The sequence below is a fragment of the Anopheles aquasalis genome, chromosome 3 (genome assembly GCF_943734665.1).
Source record: "Anopheles aquasalis chromosome 3, idAnoAquaMG_Q_19, whole genome shotgun sequence".
Classification (NCBI taxonomy): Eukaryota; Metazoa; Arthropoda; class Insecta; order Diptera; family Culicidae; genus Anopheles; species Anopheles aquasalis.
The window spans coordinates 4,312,501-4,327,500 of record NC_064878.1 but is presented as its reverse complement, the minus strand read 5'-3'; the positions used below and the strand labels follow the sequence as shown (position 1 = coordinate 4,327,500).

Below are 15,000 nucleotides of genomic sequence, written 5' to 3'. Positions count from 1 at the left end.
AATTAGGAAGGCGCCCGCGTCCTGCGCACTACTGGTGAGGTGAGATGAAGTCCTTGGCATTTGCGGATCGCTCACTGACACTATCGAGTGTGTTGTTCCTTGAAAATGATGTATCGCTCAAGAGTGTGCGCTGACCGGAGGCTGCTGCAAGACGGTCGGTTGGCGGTTTCATCTCTCGATCGGAACACGGCGTCTTCTTCTGCGCATAAGCCAGCTACAGCTATTCCCATCAAGATTCCGAAATATCCAACACAGGAACCTCATGCAAACCGCACTTCACTACGATGCGCATATTAATTGCATTCGCATCGCACACGGCCATCACCCGGAACCCGGATCGTATCCTACGCAGCAGTGGAACCCATTTACCCCAGGAGGCTCAGGTACGTTCGTTGTTCAAGGTACCGGTGATGATGCGCTGCTGCTGCATAGCCCCCCGGAGCGAGCATCTCGAATGCCATACCATCTGCCGTTCACCGAGCATTCGCCATTCGTTTTCGACGCCTTCATTTCCGGCAGCGGGCCCTCCGTGTTGCTTCCCTAAAAATCCGCACGAAAGGGACCTTGGCGCACACACCTCGATGGAGCATTACATTCCAAAACGTACTTCCGTGTTACTCTCAGCGGTTCCCATCGAGTGCCAACGAATCTCACGAAAAAAAATTTGTAGCAAACAAAGTATGGCGCCTCCACCACCAGCCCGGCGTGGCGAGGGGTGCCACGACTAATCATTTAATTGGAAGCCATTAGCAATTCTCCCTCCAAGTGGAACCGGTGTGGAATGGATGCTGCATTTAGTGTGAGAGAGTTGGTTGGTTGGTAGGAGCAAAACAGGGTAGGAAAACAATACCAAGCGAGCGCCTGGCGGTCCATATTTGGAGGTATTAACATTCGAGGCAAGTTTCCGCAAGGGTTTTTTTTTCTGTTGGATGCTGCGTGTTACGCGCTTTAACGTTAATTCCTGATCGGCCACGTCAGCATCAATTAGTGTGTTTGACAATCTTTTTCACACCTTTAATAAGGCACCGGAGATCAGTAGCCCGTTTGGCCGCCAGTTGAAGACAGCAGGCAATGTTGTTTGGACAACACAAACCACAATTTACTAATTTCTTGCCCCTGCCACGTTGGTTCAAAATGAGGAAAGCAAGCAAAATCGAAATCATCTAAACGACAACAAATAACACACCCACGTCAGTGCGGCCGGTTAATTGCATTGAATTCGCAAACGCTTTCCACATCACTGGCGGCGCGGATTCGCGAACCACTGCTAATTGTCTTTCCATCGATGTCTCCGTTCCGTCTGGCCATTTATTAACGGGACGGGTGCACCACTAATCAATCTTCCACCGTATCAAAGAAAAGATAAGTGAAAACCACCTGCTCTCTCAAGCTACGCAGCATTTTGCGTAATCATTTTGCGAAGGGGAGAAACGCGTTGGAAAAAGCCAAAGTATCTAACTTCCTCTGTTGCTAGTACGGTTAAGCAATGCAATTAATCGATTCACCGGTGGAAAACTCGGTGGAAAATCGTCGGGGAGTCTCGCACGGAAGCAGCACACTCGCTCGTTGAGTAAATGACAAAAAGGGCGCAATCAAAAGACCGCTCAGTCAACAGGACGGCCCCGCCGGAAGAGAACTGAAGCGGAAAATCATGGAGCTACGAGAACGAAGTGACACAACGATTGCCTTCCATTTGCCTGGCAAAAGATAACCTATTGTGCAAAAAAAAAATATATCTGAAACAACTCTGGGCTTTGATTTACCGTCGTCTAGAGAAATTTGCAGAAAGGAAAATGAAAAACCAATCAAACGAGACAGAGTGGCGAGTGCGCAGCGGCCGGCCAGGAACTAATTAAAGCCGGAAGGGGCACAATGTTTTGCTTGGATTGTATTTACTGTCCTCCAACACTTTTTACCATCCAGCAGCAGTAGCGGTGACGCCTTCCTGGCGCGACAAATTGTAAAAACGGCACGTATATTCTCCGTGCGACACGTGCAACAAAGACACCACACACTCACGTTTCACGATGGCCAACGTGTAATATCGGTGCTGGTACCGGCGAGGTGATAACGGCGTTCCACAGATTCAATCGAGACAGAGAGAGAGACGATTCAAGAATGCACATGACAATGATTCGACCCCTTTTTAACGCTAATCCATCGCTGAACCGCCAATATGTCATCCCGGTAGTAAAGATTCGAGATTATGGAGAATGGATTTATGGTTTGCGACCATGGAGGTGGATTTTGTCTTCTCCCACAAAGAACCCACAATGAACGGGGAACGCCACAGCCTACTTTGCTACTTCCTCGTCGTCGATTGATAAGAATCGCCGCATTTTTATGAATTATCAGGAAGCACTAGCAGCAGCGACATTGAGCACACAGCCGACAATGCTCATAAGCACAGACAACTGTTATCGGACAAACGGTAACCGATAAGGAAGGCATCAGTCTTCGCTGAATTCAACAGAACAAACACAAAAACGGTTCACAGAGAACCATAATTTGCGTCCATTCCCCGGGAGTGAATCATTCAACCGACGGTCGAGGTCACGTCGCTCAGAAATTGCCTTTCCAAGGGAATACGGAACGCCAGAGCCTAATCCGAATACGGAGTTACGGAGTTTTTATACGCTCCAGACCGTCACCAGACCGATGCAATATGGCCACCGGTAAAGCCATAATGTGTGGGCAGAAAATGGTTGATCAAATTGAACGCAGCATAGAGATCAGACGTCGCCCAGACCAGGCCATATACGCACCACGGTCCGGAGGGAAGTGATTCCGGCGCATTTATCTCACAGAACAAAGCGTACCATGGGATGCGAATCATGGGCCGCCTTCATTTGCTGTAATCACATTTTCGTTCTTTTCTCCAGTATCGAACAGGATTAGATGAGCCTTGCAAGCACACAAATTGACCCAGACGAAGCCATAAAACACTATGATCTTATTTGTCTGGGGTTGGTTCTTGGGATTTGGAATGGGATTCATGTTCGTTGTTCATGCGAATGCCTTTCAGCTGATGGTTCTTGATGAGAACATCAGTTAACACACAGCTTAAACCACCTGTTTCCCTGTCAACAAGACGGTTAAAGGCAAACTCAACAGCAAAACCAACCCCGAACTGGTTAACGAGGCATCTGTTGTTGTTACTACCAGTGCTCTCCTGCAGCATCGCACCAAATTCCGTCCACAGTTCGGTGGCCTTTACACCGTGTGTCGAGCAACGTCGTTAAACGGTTGTTCACACCACGGCGCAGCTGTACGGCTTCAAATGTTTACACATTCGCCAGAAAAGGGCTGGCGTCTTGTACTTTCGTCCAAGCTACAACACACCGTTCCTTACCGTACTGATGATGAAGACGGTGCAGCATCGAGGTGGTGGTGGTGGTGGTGCATATATTATTCACGACCAATATCTCAGTCACTTCCAGATGGAAAAGGGTTGGTTTTGTGCGGTTTGACGACGCACACGCTTCAGAAGGCACCACAACAAATGAAGACAAAGGAGTTGTGTTAAAGAGATTGTGCACGATTGTGCGTTAATCAAGAGTGATCGTAGTGAGGTTTGTGATTCAGAATTTTAAAATAAAATCCCTGCATGCTCCGCTGCATCACACACTTGATGAATTCCGTGGAGCTGCAGAAGTAAAGTACCAACAAAAGGCTTCTAAAAGTCCGCTAGGAACAACGGTTAGCGTTGCTCAAGTAATAAGCTTATCCAGAGGAAGAATTGCAAAAATCTATATGAACACTAATTTTATTCTTGTTGGGCATTGGTACGGACAGCGCTTCCATGTTCTTCCATTTGTTTCTTTGTGAAACAAATTTATTGAATTGCCAATTGTTTTTTTATCAACTTGTACAAAGCACCAGGGGGATGGTAAAACCCATTGCATCAACATTAAATATCCTCCTTAATTGTACTTTCACTTCAATTTGCTATACTCTGCGGGCACCACAAACGTCGCGTACAGGTGCTACACATCCAACATCCAACCTTCCACAACGCACGCGTTGACAAGTCAACCATGACCGTCGACCGGGACTGACACCTTCGGCTACGGCAATTGTTGCTAGCGTCGAAAATTAAAACCTCTCCTACACGATCGACAACACACGATCTCACCATCAGCAGCAGCAGCAGCAGCTCAGCCAACGTTGGAACAGCCGGATTGACAAGAGTGGCACGCGTATGCTGTCGTCCGATGGCATGAAGTCACGCCAAGCTAATGCGCAAGACGCGCGCATCGAAGCATAAAATCCATATGATCGATCTCCGCGCGCGCGCTCTTCTAGCAGAACGAAGACATTGTTTGGCGGACGACTTTTAATGATTCAGGAAATTAATAAATTCATGCAATTATACAAACAACATATGCTCAATGAATTCACAGAGAGATGCTTGTCTCAGACCTCGCATCCAAGCATCTAATTGCGAAGCGAATGATAATGGTCGCGTTCATACATTTATTCCAAACTCATCTCTACTGATAATCCGATTGCTGATACGGTAAGTAAGTCCGGATGATGAATTCATTCCTTCATCATCATCAACATCACCATAATCATCAGCATGCTGTGTGCGCTCGCTTCAATTCCAGTCCCCAGAGAAGCAGCAACAGGCATACCCGTTATCTCACAACACCGGAGAGCAAGTGCGCCCGAATTCACTCTCACTTCCGTCTACCTTTTTGCTTCACGGTCGCGTGAGCTAGCACCATAAAAAAAACCATGACCGCGACGACTCAGACCACCCTGGCAGCAGGAGCTGGAAGCTATATCTCGATCTCAGTTCGCTGCAGAAGCAAAGAGTTATGCTGTTGCTCTCGCTATCACTGGTTGATGTCTTGTCTGGCTGGCTGGCTGGTTAGCTGGCTGGCTGGCTGTCTGTCTGTCATGCCGACCGTAGGCCACCGACTACACCATCCACGATCGTGATCTTGATCTTCTTTAACGCACGCCCCGGCGCAGAGGACGACGACACCGACAAACGGCAACTTCGTTTTCACGGACTATTTATGCACCACCTGGGAGTGGGCCAGAGGGTGTAGGTGTCGTCGTAAAACTCGGTCAACCAACCAACCAACCAAACAGCCGCCCATGATCGTTGATCGTGCGCCGTGGAATGCCGACCAGCGTATCACCGGGGAGTGTAAATTTTGGAGGTCGATGTTCGATGGCCGGTGGGTGTTGGATGATCTTTTGCAAATTTTACTTTGCTCCCTGAGACACCTCTTTCGGTGTCAAAACAAAGCACCACGAGCGATCCTCGAAAGGGGGATTGTTTTCGGTGCGCGCTCACGTTGGATTTGGGATAAAGTAAAAATAAATGAAAAAAACGGAATCCAGATCGAAAATCGCTGCATCTACGGTGAAAACTAACAACGGCAAACGGAGTCTGTCTGTTTCGGCGAATTTCATCATTCCAGCACCACTTTCTATCGGCGTTCAGTTTGAAGAAGATGCACTTACTGACTCACCTGGCGCTTCACTTTCCAAGACGAGCTGATCGCACTCACGAACGATCGCCGTTGTGCTCCAGTTGTTGGCCAGCCATTTTGGAATCAATGTCTATACCGTTTCAATCAGGCGCCATCTCGCAATCAGGACCTAGCGATCTCTGTGTTGAGTTCTGATACAACTTAAGTCGTATGTTCATACTATGATAAATTGGCTACAAGAAGTCGAGAATCCCTTGCATTATATAATTGTAGGTGCTAACTCTTCATCGTAAATCAGAGTAAAAGCCGGGAGTATTTAATGAATTAAATTTCACATTCACTTTACATGAAGAAGATTCATCTCTTCCACAATTTCACAGGTTTTTCGGCAAAGCCTTGTTAATTTTCTATTCGAAAAATAGACACCAACATGAAAAAGTTACTTCTTTTCTGCTGGAAAACCCCCTTCCAATTCACATTTCCCATCCACGTTGATCGTGCCGACGATCGAGACCGATGGTTTCCCCCCTCATTAGAGCTCCCTCTGAACCCAATTCCCACGTCCTCCGAAATCAATCACCGGCTTACGGGAGCTGTAAGGGGGCCTGACCTACAGTGACGCGATTTTTTCGGCTTTTTCCCCCACGCCCATCCAAGAAAACTAGGTTCGCATCTCCAGTTTTCCGCTTTCCAGCCATGGAGGTGGTGGTGCTGGTACCGATAGGCCGGCTAGGCTAGCTGGCGGTAAGATACGCGGCAGAAGAATATTGCTTTCCGCCTTTTTAAGCTTCAGGCCATTAAAACCAATAAGATGCCAAACCGTTACATGCGGGGCAATGGTGGTACAATTTGGTTCGGTTTGAGCAGGCCAACCGACCAGCAAACCCGTTGGTTTGTTGGTCACCGTTTTCGCCGACTACCCTTGGCTGAACTTGCGGCTCGCTCGTCGGTGCCCATATCGTTCCACCAGAGGAGACACACGAACCCGGACCACAGCAAAGCAATCCGTTTTCCCTTTGTTTTTCCTTTTTTTTGGGAAGAAAGAAGACACGGTAGAATGGGTCACGAGCACGATCTCATCACGCACGCATAAAAGGTAGATGAGCGTGTCCAGCACATAAATGGCTTAAGCAGCCATACTTTCATCTAGCATTTAGCATCTAGGCATCGAAAATTACAAAAAGGTTCTCCCGCTTTCTAATGACCTGTAATGGCTGATAATTAGGGCCATAGTGCTGTAACAATAAAGGAATTCTGTATCCCAGACGAACCTCTTAGGTAACGCGCTACTATAAACATAAAACAATTACCGGCTACAAGCAACAATCTACAACCTAAACTCGCAAAAAAGCATCCCTTTTTTGGACGGATCGCTAGAGCACTGGGTCTTATTCAAATGCTCATTTTCGCAACATCGTCATCAACCATAAGACGCACACACGTCTCGTTAACGGTGTTTTGGCCACCGCCACTACTATCGCGACTCCGCGTTTCTCCACAGCAATCCATCTTTTACGGTCCGCGGTGTGCAGCCGGCACACCAGTGTGGCAGCAACAAGAAGTTGTTGAATTTTTCAAAATCCTTCCTTTGCTGGTAACTGGCCACGGAACGCAACGGAAGTGCAACGACCGCTGAGCTCTACTGATCACGGTGGTTTCACCACCATTTGTGGGTTTTGCGCCATTATATTTGGTCTTCTGGCTGCCTGCTTGCTTATCACATGGCTAGGCGCCGGTGGTTAGCGGCAGTCGGCAGCACCGGTTTTTTTGGGTGGAGAAACGTAAATTAGATCGCCTCGTGCATAAACCCAGATTCCTGGTGAAGCGCCGTACAACAGTGGCTTGGCCATAAGCTGGCGCCACACAGCTTCGGTAACTCATTTTCCAGCGGCTTTTCTTTTAGGGCGCTTCGTGAGCCATGACATTGATGCTGAGGGGGATTTGCTACGCTCTCGAAGGTATTGCGAAGCAGTAAAAATAATGGAATAAATATCCTTATCACCTTCAATCCACTACGCTTCTCTCCTGTGATGTATGGAACTCGTTGGAATATCAATTGAAAGGTTCTATTGCACACAAATATTTCTATCATTTTCAGTCAACATCTAATATTAAAAAAAAAAAAAGAAACTCGCACCAAACACTGATGAAAACCTTCTGCCTAAAAGTCGCTTAGATAAATAAGAAGAAGCGCTCAGATTGTCTAAATGTAACGATCTTTATCGGTCCATCAGCTGCCAAAAGGAATAGGAAGGAAACGCCATCGAAATACCTCCAAATACTCCAGAACCTTGATGACTTTTCCATCCAGGCCACACCATGTTTATGGGATTTCTTGCGACCAGACCACACCCCTAAAACACGAAATGTTCTTCGAGTTATTGCACCGGACCGGAATGGAAACCCCGGGTTCAAGCTTTCAGCAGCTAACGCCTCTTCTGTTACCTTCGGCCCCTATGCCAACATCAGCAACAGGTCCCCGCCGTTCGAACCCTGCCGAATTATGACAGTAAACCCCCAAAAAAAAAAAGGACCAAACGAACTTCGCAACGCGCTGGTTCCTTTTTCACCGGAAGCTCAATACATTACCCAACACCAACTCGATGGAATGGCGGTGTCAGCGAACAGGTCCGCACCCTTTTTTTACCGGGGGTTACGATTGATGTTCCGTCGCGTCTCCTGTGACCGGAGTGGGATGCCATAAACCGTCTTTCGACCGTGAACGGAGGACGGGACTTGGATTAATTAATGATCATTGCCGACATGCGATCGCCAAAGCGGGAGAATCCCTTCGATTCGAGAAGAATTATCCACTAACAAGGTTGAATATTAAATAATAACTAATTAGTTATGTGTTTGCAATGCAAAACTCGTGAATTCGGATTCGTATAGGAGTGTTTGTGTTTAAATTAATTGAAGCTCGTTGCAACAGAAATCACTAAACCGACCAGAAATGACCTTTTGCGTTCGAATTATCTTCGGCATCGCAGGTTCTAATCAATGGACATGCATCTAGATAAAAACGACGTTCGAACGAGCGTCTTATCTGATGATAATTAGCTGGCAAACGTAGAATGTCGATCCCAACAGGGCTCAACGAATGAGAGGCGAGTAGCGTAACTTCCTGACCGTTTAGTCACGAACTGGTCTTGATCAACCTTGGCGTTTCTCGTCCATCGAATGCCCCCCTGGGCCTTGCTTTCAAAGTTTCCAACAATGCAAACGCAGCGATCATGCGGTCCGAAATAAAAATGAACCTCCGCTCCAGGGCGACTGTTTCGTTCCTTTCTGTTGGTCCATTGGTGTGGCGATCCTCTAACAGTGGACACTAACACTCTTAAGATCCGTCACACTAATCCGTGTAGCAGGCAGGCAACTAAAAGAAACGTTTGTTCCACTTTTGGCCAAGACACCGTGGTGTGGCCAATGAAATTTCCGACCCTTCGCCTAGGTTAGTTACGTCCGGTTTGGCTCAAGGATAGAGGAAGCTTTTCGATCCGATGCAAATCCAAAGAAAACCGTCATCTAATGGCGATTTAAAGGGTGAATTTGGAACGAACCAAGGGAAAACCACGCAATGCTTGAGATCGAGATCGATGAAACTCTCTCGCGATTTCACAAATCGATGAAAACGAAATTGACAATTGACATGAGGTGGAATGAGGGAAAGGGGTGGTGGCACGTGCGCTAGACGACGCTAGTATGATGGAATCGATCGACTACCAGTCTCTCCCTCCCTTTCTCTCCCTCTCTCTCTCTCTCTGTTGATCACACACCATAAGTCCATCATCGAGCATCGGGCGCAGACTGAACAGAGACTACGAGAGAGATTAACCCATTCGGTCGATCTGGCTGGCAAACAATTGCACTCCACATACATTCCTCCCACCCCCTTTTGGACCCCCATTCGGGCATGTTTACACACATGCAAACCGTTTGAGCATGTGTTGTAGGTAGAGCGCGCCGACCACGGCAAGGGGGGTTTGCGCCGCCTCGGTGTGTACTAATAGACCGAATCCCGTTGCTGCCACAACACACACGGTTTGTGCAACCATTTTGTTGCCAACAAATCTCTACCATCGTGCGCGAGTGAGCCTCTCGGTTCACCGTCTCGCTTTGGAGTGTGTTTACATTGCGCCCGCGCGCTCCTTGAATCACCTCAGCGATCAGCTTCCAAACGCCAGATCCAGTAGCACTGCGAGCGCGCGAACATAAGGAGAAAACCACCCAATCCACAGCACATACCCCGTCACTGGATTGCGCATGGTTCGCGTGCTATTTTGCATATTCCGTTCGCTGGTTGACGCTTTCGTAAGGCCAGCACCGTTGAGAGGGTAACGATTTGGATGAGAAAACCTACCGTTACAAGGTGACAACGCACAGCTTTACGGTGTTGTTTACCTTTAGCTAGGTTAAGAACAGGATAAGCTATCATCCGCTACGTCTACGAACTTTCTTATCACCACAGCTGCGTATACAGCTGTAGAGGAAGAGAAGCATTCCCCTCCGAATGGAATAGAAACAAACAAACCCCTAATGCCCGTCCACAACCATATGTCGGTCCCCCAAATTGATGGAAATCTGTTTGTCTGGAAAAGCGCCGATGGAAAGTGGTTGCCCGATGACGATGGCGATGATGATGATGTTGGCGGCACGATCGCGAACGAGAAAGGAGGAGAAAGTGCCCCTCCTTCGCTTTGGAAAATCGAAACCGAATCCAAACGAACGCCACCACATTTGTAATGCTCACCGCCACCCATCACACCACATCATTTTTCATTTTGTTGATTTATTTTCTTTTTTGCCAATCCATTTCGCTCTTCGTGCGATCGCGCCCCGTGATCGGAGCATCTTCACATGGCCAAATGGGCCTTCTGTAATGTTGGCGATGACAATGATGATGTTGGCAAAAATAGTATCGATCTTGAGCAACCATGATGATCGTTGAACAGCAGCCACTTTGGCGATCAAGTAGCGAAGGGAAAGAAGAAAATATTTTGACTCTCACAGCATGATCAGCGAGGATCGAATATGATTTGCGCCAATAGCTCGCAGCCAGCTGTCGATTAGTAAAACGTAATGTGAAATCGATTAAAAATGGATTTCATTTACAGCCACTTCCGGTTGCAACTAGGTTAAACGAACTAAGAAATACTTGAAGAGCTTCTTATTAGTCACTCTAAAAATGCAGAAATTTCGAAAAATAGCAAAAAGTCATTGTTTGTCTTTGTACAAACGAAGCGTCCGATTGAGAATCTCGCCAATTCGCACCTTACATGGTATCTTCCCACCATAGATCATCCCTCGCCGCCGAGCAATCGGTGGTGATCTCATCGAACAACGATGGAAAACGATTCGTCAACTATTGCGGGTGGGCTAGTGACGTCAGGGGAGGGGGCTCTGTCGCACATTCGGCGGCACACGGAATTATTCTACAAGCTGTCTGTCCCGTTGTGCGCGTACCAGCGGCAACCAATGGGTGATTCCGTCAGGTTCCCTTCCAAAGACATTTAAGGCAGTGAAAGCGAAGCGGAGATACACGATTTGAAAATGTGTCATAACCGATCGAAGCACACGCTAGCCAGTAGCGATAGCTACATCCACTGCCACTGACTCTTTCGCTACCTTTCAACCGGAACTACCGGCTTCCACATCTTGACTCGTCGAGATGAAGTCACAACAGTTGATGAATCACGCGCCATTGAGAGGCGACTTTATCAAACGATCGCGTAAGTATTCCTGCCAGCATCACGCATCGAACGCTAGGGATTTTATTGAAGCTTCTGTTCCTGTTACTGTAACACCCTGTGCATCAAGGAACGTAATACAATAAACTGGAAACCTAAGAAGTTCCAACTGCTTCACCTCGATATAATTACGTTCCACAAATTTGAACAAAAAAGGGGATAGTGGCCCGGTGCAACCACACCTATATAAGGCCGACCTGGTTCAACTGCCCCTGCGAACATCGTCTTGAGTCATCCACAAGACCGGTGTCATGGTTTGGTGACCGCTTCCCTAACGTTCCCTTTGTGCAACCTCCTCATGCTACTTCATTTTCACCTCGCCACAAAGCTTTACCATGCACTCCCTTCCCCGGTTCACGGCTATACATCCTTTAAAAGGGGCCTGGAAGTCCAGTAAAGCTGGAACCTGGTCTGGAATTCAGGGGAGCGTACCATTGGACACCATTTCAGGAGGGGAGGGTTAGTATGCCGCTGTGCCCAATCAAGGTGGCCTCAAGTCCATTCCTGTATCGTGTATCCCGACCGAGAGCGGTATGCTGGCAAACGGTAGACCCATAAACGGGACACTAGCCAAAGGCCAAGAGACTTACCGAATTGCTTCCCTGTAGACTCCGATTTCGGCTTAAGCTACGTGTCCGTCCGATCGATCCAATCGGCGATGGGATTTTGCTTGGACTCATCGGTGGTTTCGAGGCCACCGATACGGACGACACGCCGACGGGTGAAGGATTATTGCTGCTGCCACCGGCGTACCGGCGCATTGAACCGCGCGATCCGGCCCTGGTAAACTCATTCAACGTTTCGTTCGGTGGCGAAATGATACCGGATCCGGCCGCATGAGGTGGTCCCCGTCTCGCTCCGGAACTACCCCGGAGGTAGTTCGGGAGCTGCTGTTGTTGCTGCTGCTGCTGCTGTTCCCGACGGTGGTCCAGATTATCTCCAAACTCTTCGTACTTTCGCGCCGACTCGTAGTAATCACTTTTCGCCATATCGATGTCATAGTCATAACCGAACTGATTCCGCGGATGGTTAGTGGTCTCACCACCGTAGCTGCGTACCATGGACGGTGGTATGCCACCGCTCGTGGTCTCTACAGGTCGACCGTAGGCCGGGACGGTCGGTGGCTCGTGTGGATGCACCTTTGGGCTGGTTGTCTTGGAGAATTCGCGCGCATTCTTGGCCCACTCCTGGATCCAGTCTTTCTTCGACGTGACCGACGTTAGGGCGGCCACATCGGACGGTGTTTTCCGGTGTCGCGTTTCACCGGACTGTCCCGTCGCTTGTGGTGATCCATGCGCCATCATACCGTGCTGTTGCGCCTTCTCCGAGTCCGTGTAGCAGTTGAGGATCTTATGCTCCGGGTGGAGCTGATCGCCGGGTGGCGGATGACTTTCCTCCGTTTCCGTACCATGGATATTTAGTTTGGCCACCCCCTGCACGTACTCGGAACTGTCGATGTGTGACTTTGAAAGACTATTCCGTCGTCGGGTCACAACCTTTGGGTTACCTTCGAGCGTTGGCTTGAGACTGAGGATACCGCTCGTCGTGACGGACGTGAACGTACCCTGATCCGGGGACTCCAGCTCTACCAAGCACTGTTTGCGGTCGTGCGAAGCCTTCCCCCCTTGGGCGATGTTTTTCATTCTCGATTTCAGCTTCTCCATGTAGGACTGTTTGGCTTTCGTGCGGTCCTTGTCTGTGCCGGCCGACTGCCCCGTAATAGCGGGTTCGTGAAAGTAAGAAATCTCAAGAATGTTGTGTTTCCGTTTCTCCGGTGCCATCGTTCCGGTCGCGGGCTTCGTATGGCCAGTATCACTGGCAGCATTAGGGGCGCCGGTGGTTAATCGATCCAGATCGATCACTTCCAGCTCCTCTCGGAATGCTGTCGGTCGTACGGGCCGATCGGTTGAACCGGGAGCGATCACCGGTGCCGCTGCGCTGCCACTGATCCGATCAATGTTCATCCGTTCCTTTTGCTCCTCCGTGTAGTTGTCCCCATCCAGCGTGTAGGTACCGGTTTCGCTGACCTCATCACCGTCACCCTTGGCCGTACGGAAGTTCTCCAACGGTGCCTCCAGACACGGTATGCCACCGGATGAGTCCATACTTTCAGCGTTAAACTCCGAACTGGAACAGGAGCTGTCCTTCATCCCGGCAGCCTGCTGCGCCTCGAGAGCCATCGCTAACGTGGTAGACTTCGGCGCGAAGCGTCCTTTTGTCGTCGCACCCGCTGCCTTAGTGGCACCTTTCGGTGTTCCTCCTGTGGCCACCGCGTCCCGTTGATTCGGCGTGACACCGCTATTCATCACCGCTTCGTTTACGCTCGTTCGCGGACTCCAGCTGTGGCGTTTTCCGGGCACCTGATCCCGTCCAACGGAGCGTTGGTTCTTTTCGCGCAATTTCACCGCTGCCGGCCGTCCACCGGAAACGTCCACCATCATCTCCATCATCATCGGTTGTTGTTCACCGCTGTCGGCGCCCCGGTTCCGACGTGGAAGATTCACACTCTGTGGTACTCGTTGTTGCTGCTGGGGTGACGGCGCAACCGCCGTTTGTCTGGCCCCGGAGGATGATTCCAGCTTGGAGAGCGATTCACCACGCCGGTGGCGTGCCTGGAACCGTTCCAGCATTTTCTCGTGCCGCTGCGAATCCACTGCCTTCCGACCGTCCCCGAAATCGATCGTAAAAGCGAATGCATTGCGCACCGATTCGGCCACCGATGCTTCCGTTGACGCCGCCTCCTTAGATGATGGTTCCTCGGCGCCACTGCCGGCCACACCTTTACCCTTCAGCATATCCTGCAGCGACACTCCTTTCTCTTCGGTACCAGCACCAGCAGCGATATCACCGGCCCGGGCACCACCATCGGGTGCGTCGACCGGTGTGTCACCGTCGCTCTTCTTCGAGTTTTCCGGCGTACAATCCGTCTTCTCGTGCTGCTGGTCCGGATCATTCGGTGTGGACGGTGACGACATCACGGGCTTGAGGGGTTGCGTCGGTGTCGCTAACATTCCGGTCGCAACGGCCTCCCCGGGACTCACAAGGTTTGTCCTAACAGCACCTAAGGGGGATGGTGATTGATTGGGATTAGCACCACCACCAGCACCATTTGACGACAGATTGCACTGCACTTCCATCCCGAAGGGATCCATTTTCCGGTCGACACTCTACCGAACACAATTAACTTGGCCACTTCCCCCCGGACACACGCGCAAACACACACCAACCGGCAGCAGGTGGCCACACTGCTGCTTCCTCTTTTTTTCTACTTCTTTTGCACTTTTTCAATCGAATGCACTCGCGAGCACGAGAGAGCCGTAGGTTACTGTGATTCACGAGCACTTGTCAACCTTTTTCCTTCCTTGGGCCCCACCGCACACATGATCACCACTTTGGCAGCATCCTCAGCATCACATCCTGCGGCACAGAGGAGGCAGGCGCACTTGTTTTGACTCGCGACGGCCACGGCGATTTTTCACGCTCACACGGACGGACCAGACCGCGGATCTAGCACCAGAAGCGATAAGATGAGAGCACCGAGGTGGCACCGGAACGCCCAACAGTAGCAGCAGCTGATGTCATGCTTTCGGCGATATGCGGCGCACTCGCGGTTCAACAGCGCATTCTCACGACCTACGGTGGAGGGAGAGAATGGTGTTTTAGATGGATCAGGATCTCCGAGGGCCCAACAATTCAGCTGTGTAACTCCGGGAATACGCGAAGCAGCGCCCTGGACCTGCGCTGCGCTGGCGCTGCAACGGTATTCGTTGTCCTTTGTTTGCAATGCCGTGTCCGGCGCCGTG

At 49.8% G+C, this 15,000-nt stretch overlaps 1 protein-coding gene across 3 annotated transcripts in view; it reads right to left on the bottom strand.

The window, feature by feature from the left end:
• The window catches only part of LOC126575426 (uncharacterized), a 24,238-nt gene that overhangs the window by 8,238 nt on the left and 1,000 nt on the right, over positions 1-15,000 (bottom strand). For 2 of the 3 annotated variants that reach the window (XM_050236118.1, XM_050236115.1), the window contains exon 2: positions 11,788-14,830. In XM_050236118.1, coding sequence (XP_050092075.1) covers positions 11,788-14,349 — 2,562 coding nt within the window. In that variant the 5' untranslated portion in view covers positions 14,350-14,830. The remainder of the gene's footprint in view (positions 1-11,787; positions 14,831-15,000) is intronic. The other variant, XM_050236116.1, reaches the window with a different exon arrangement.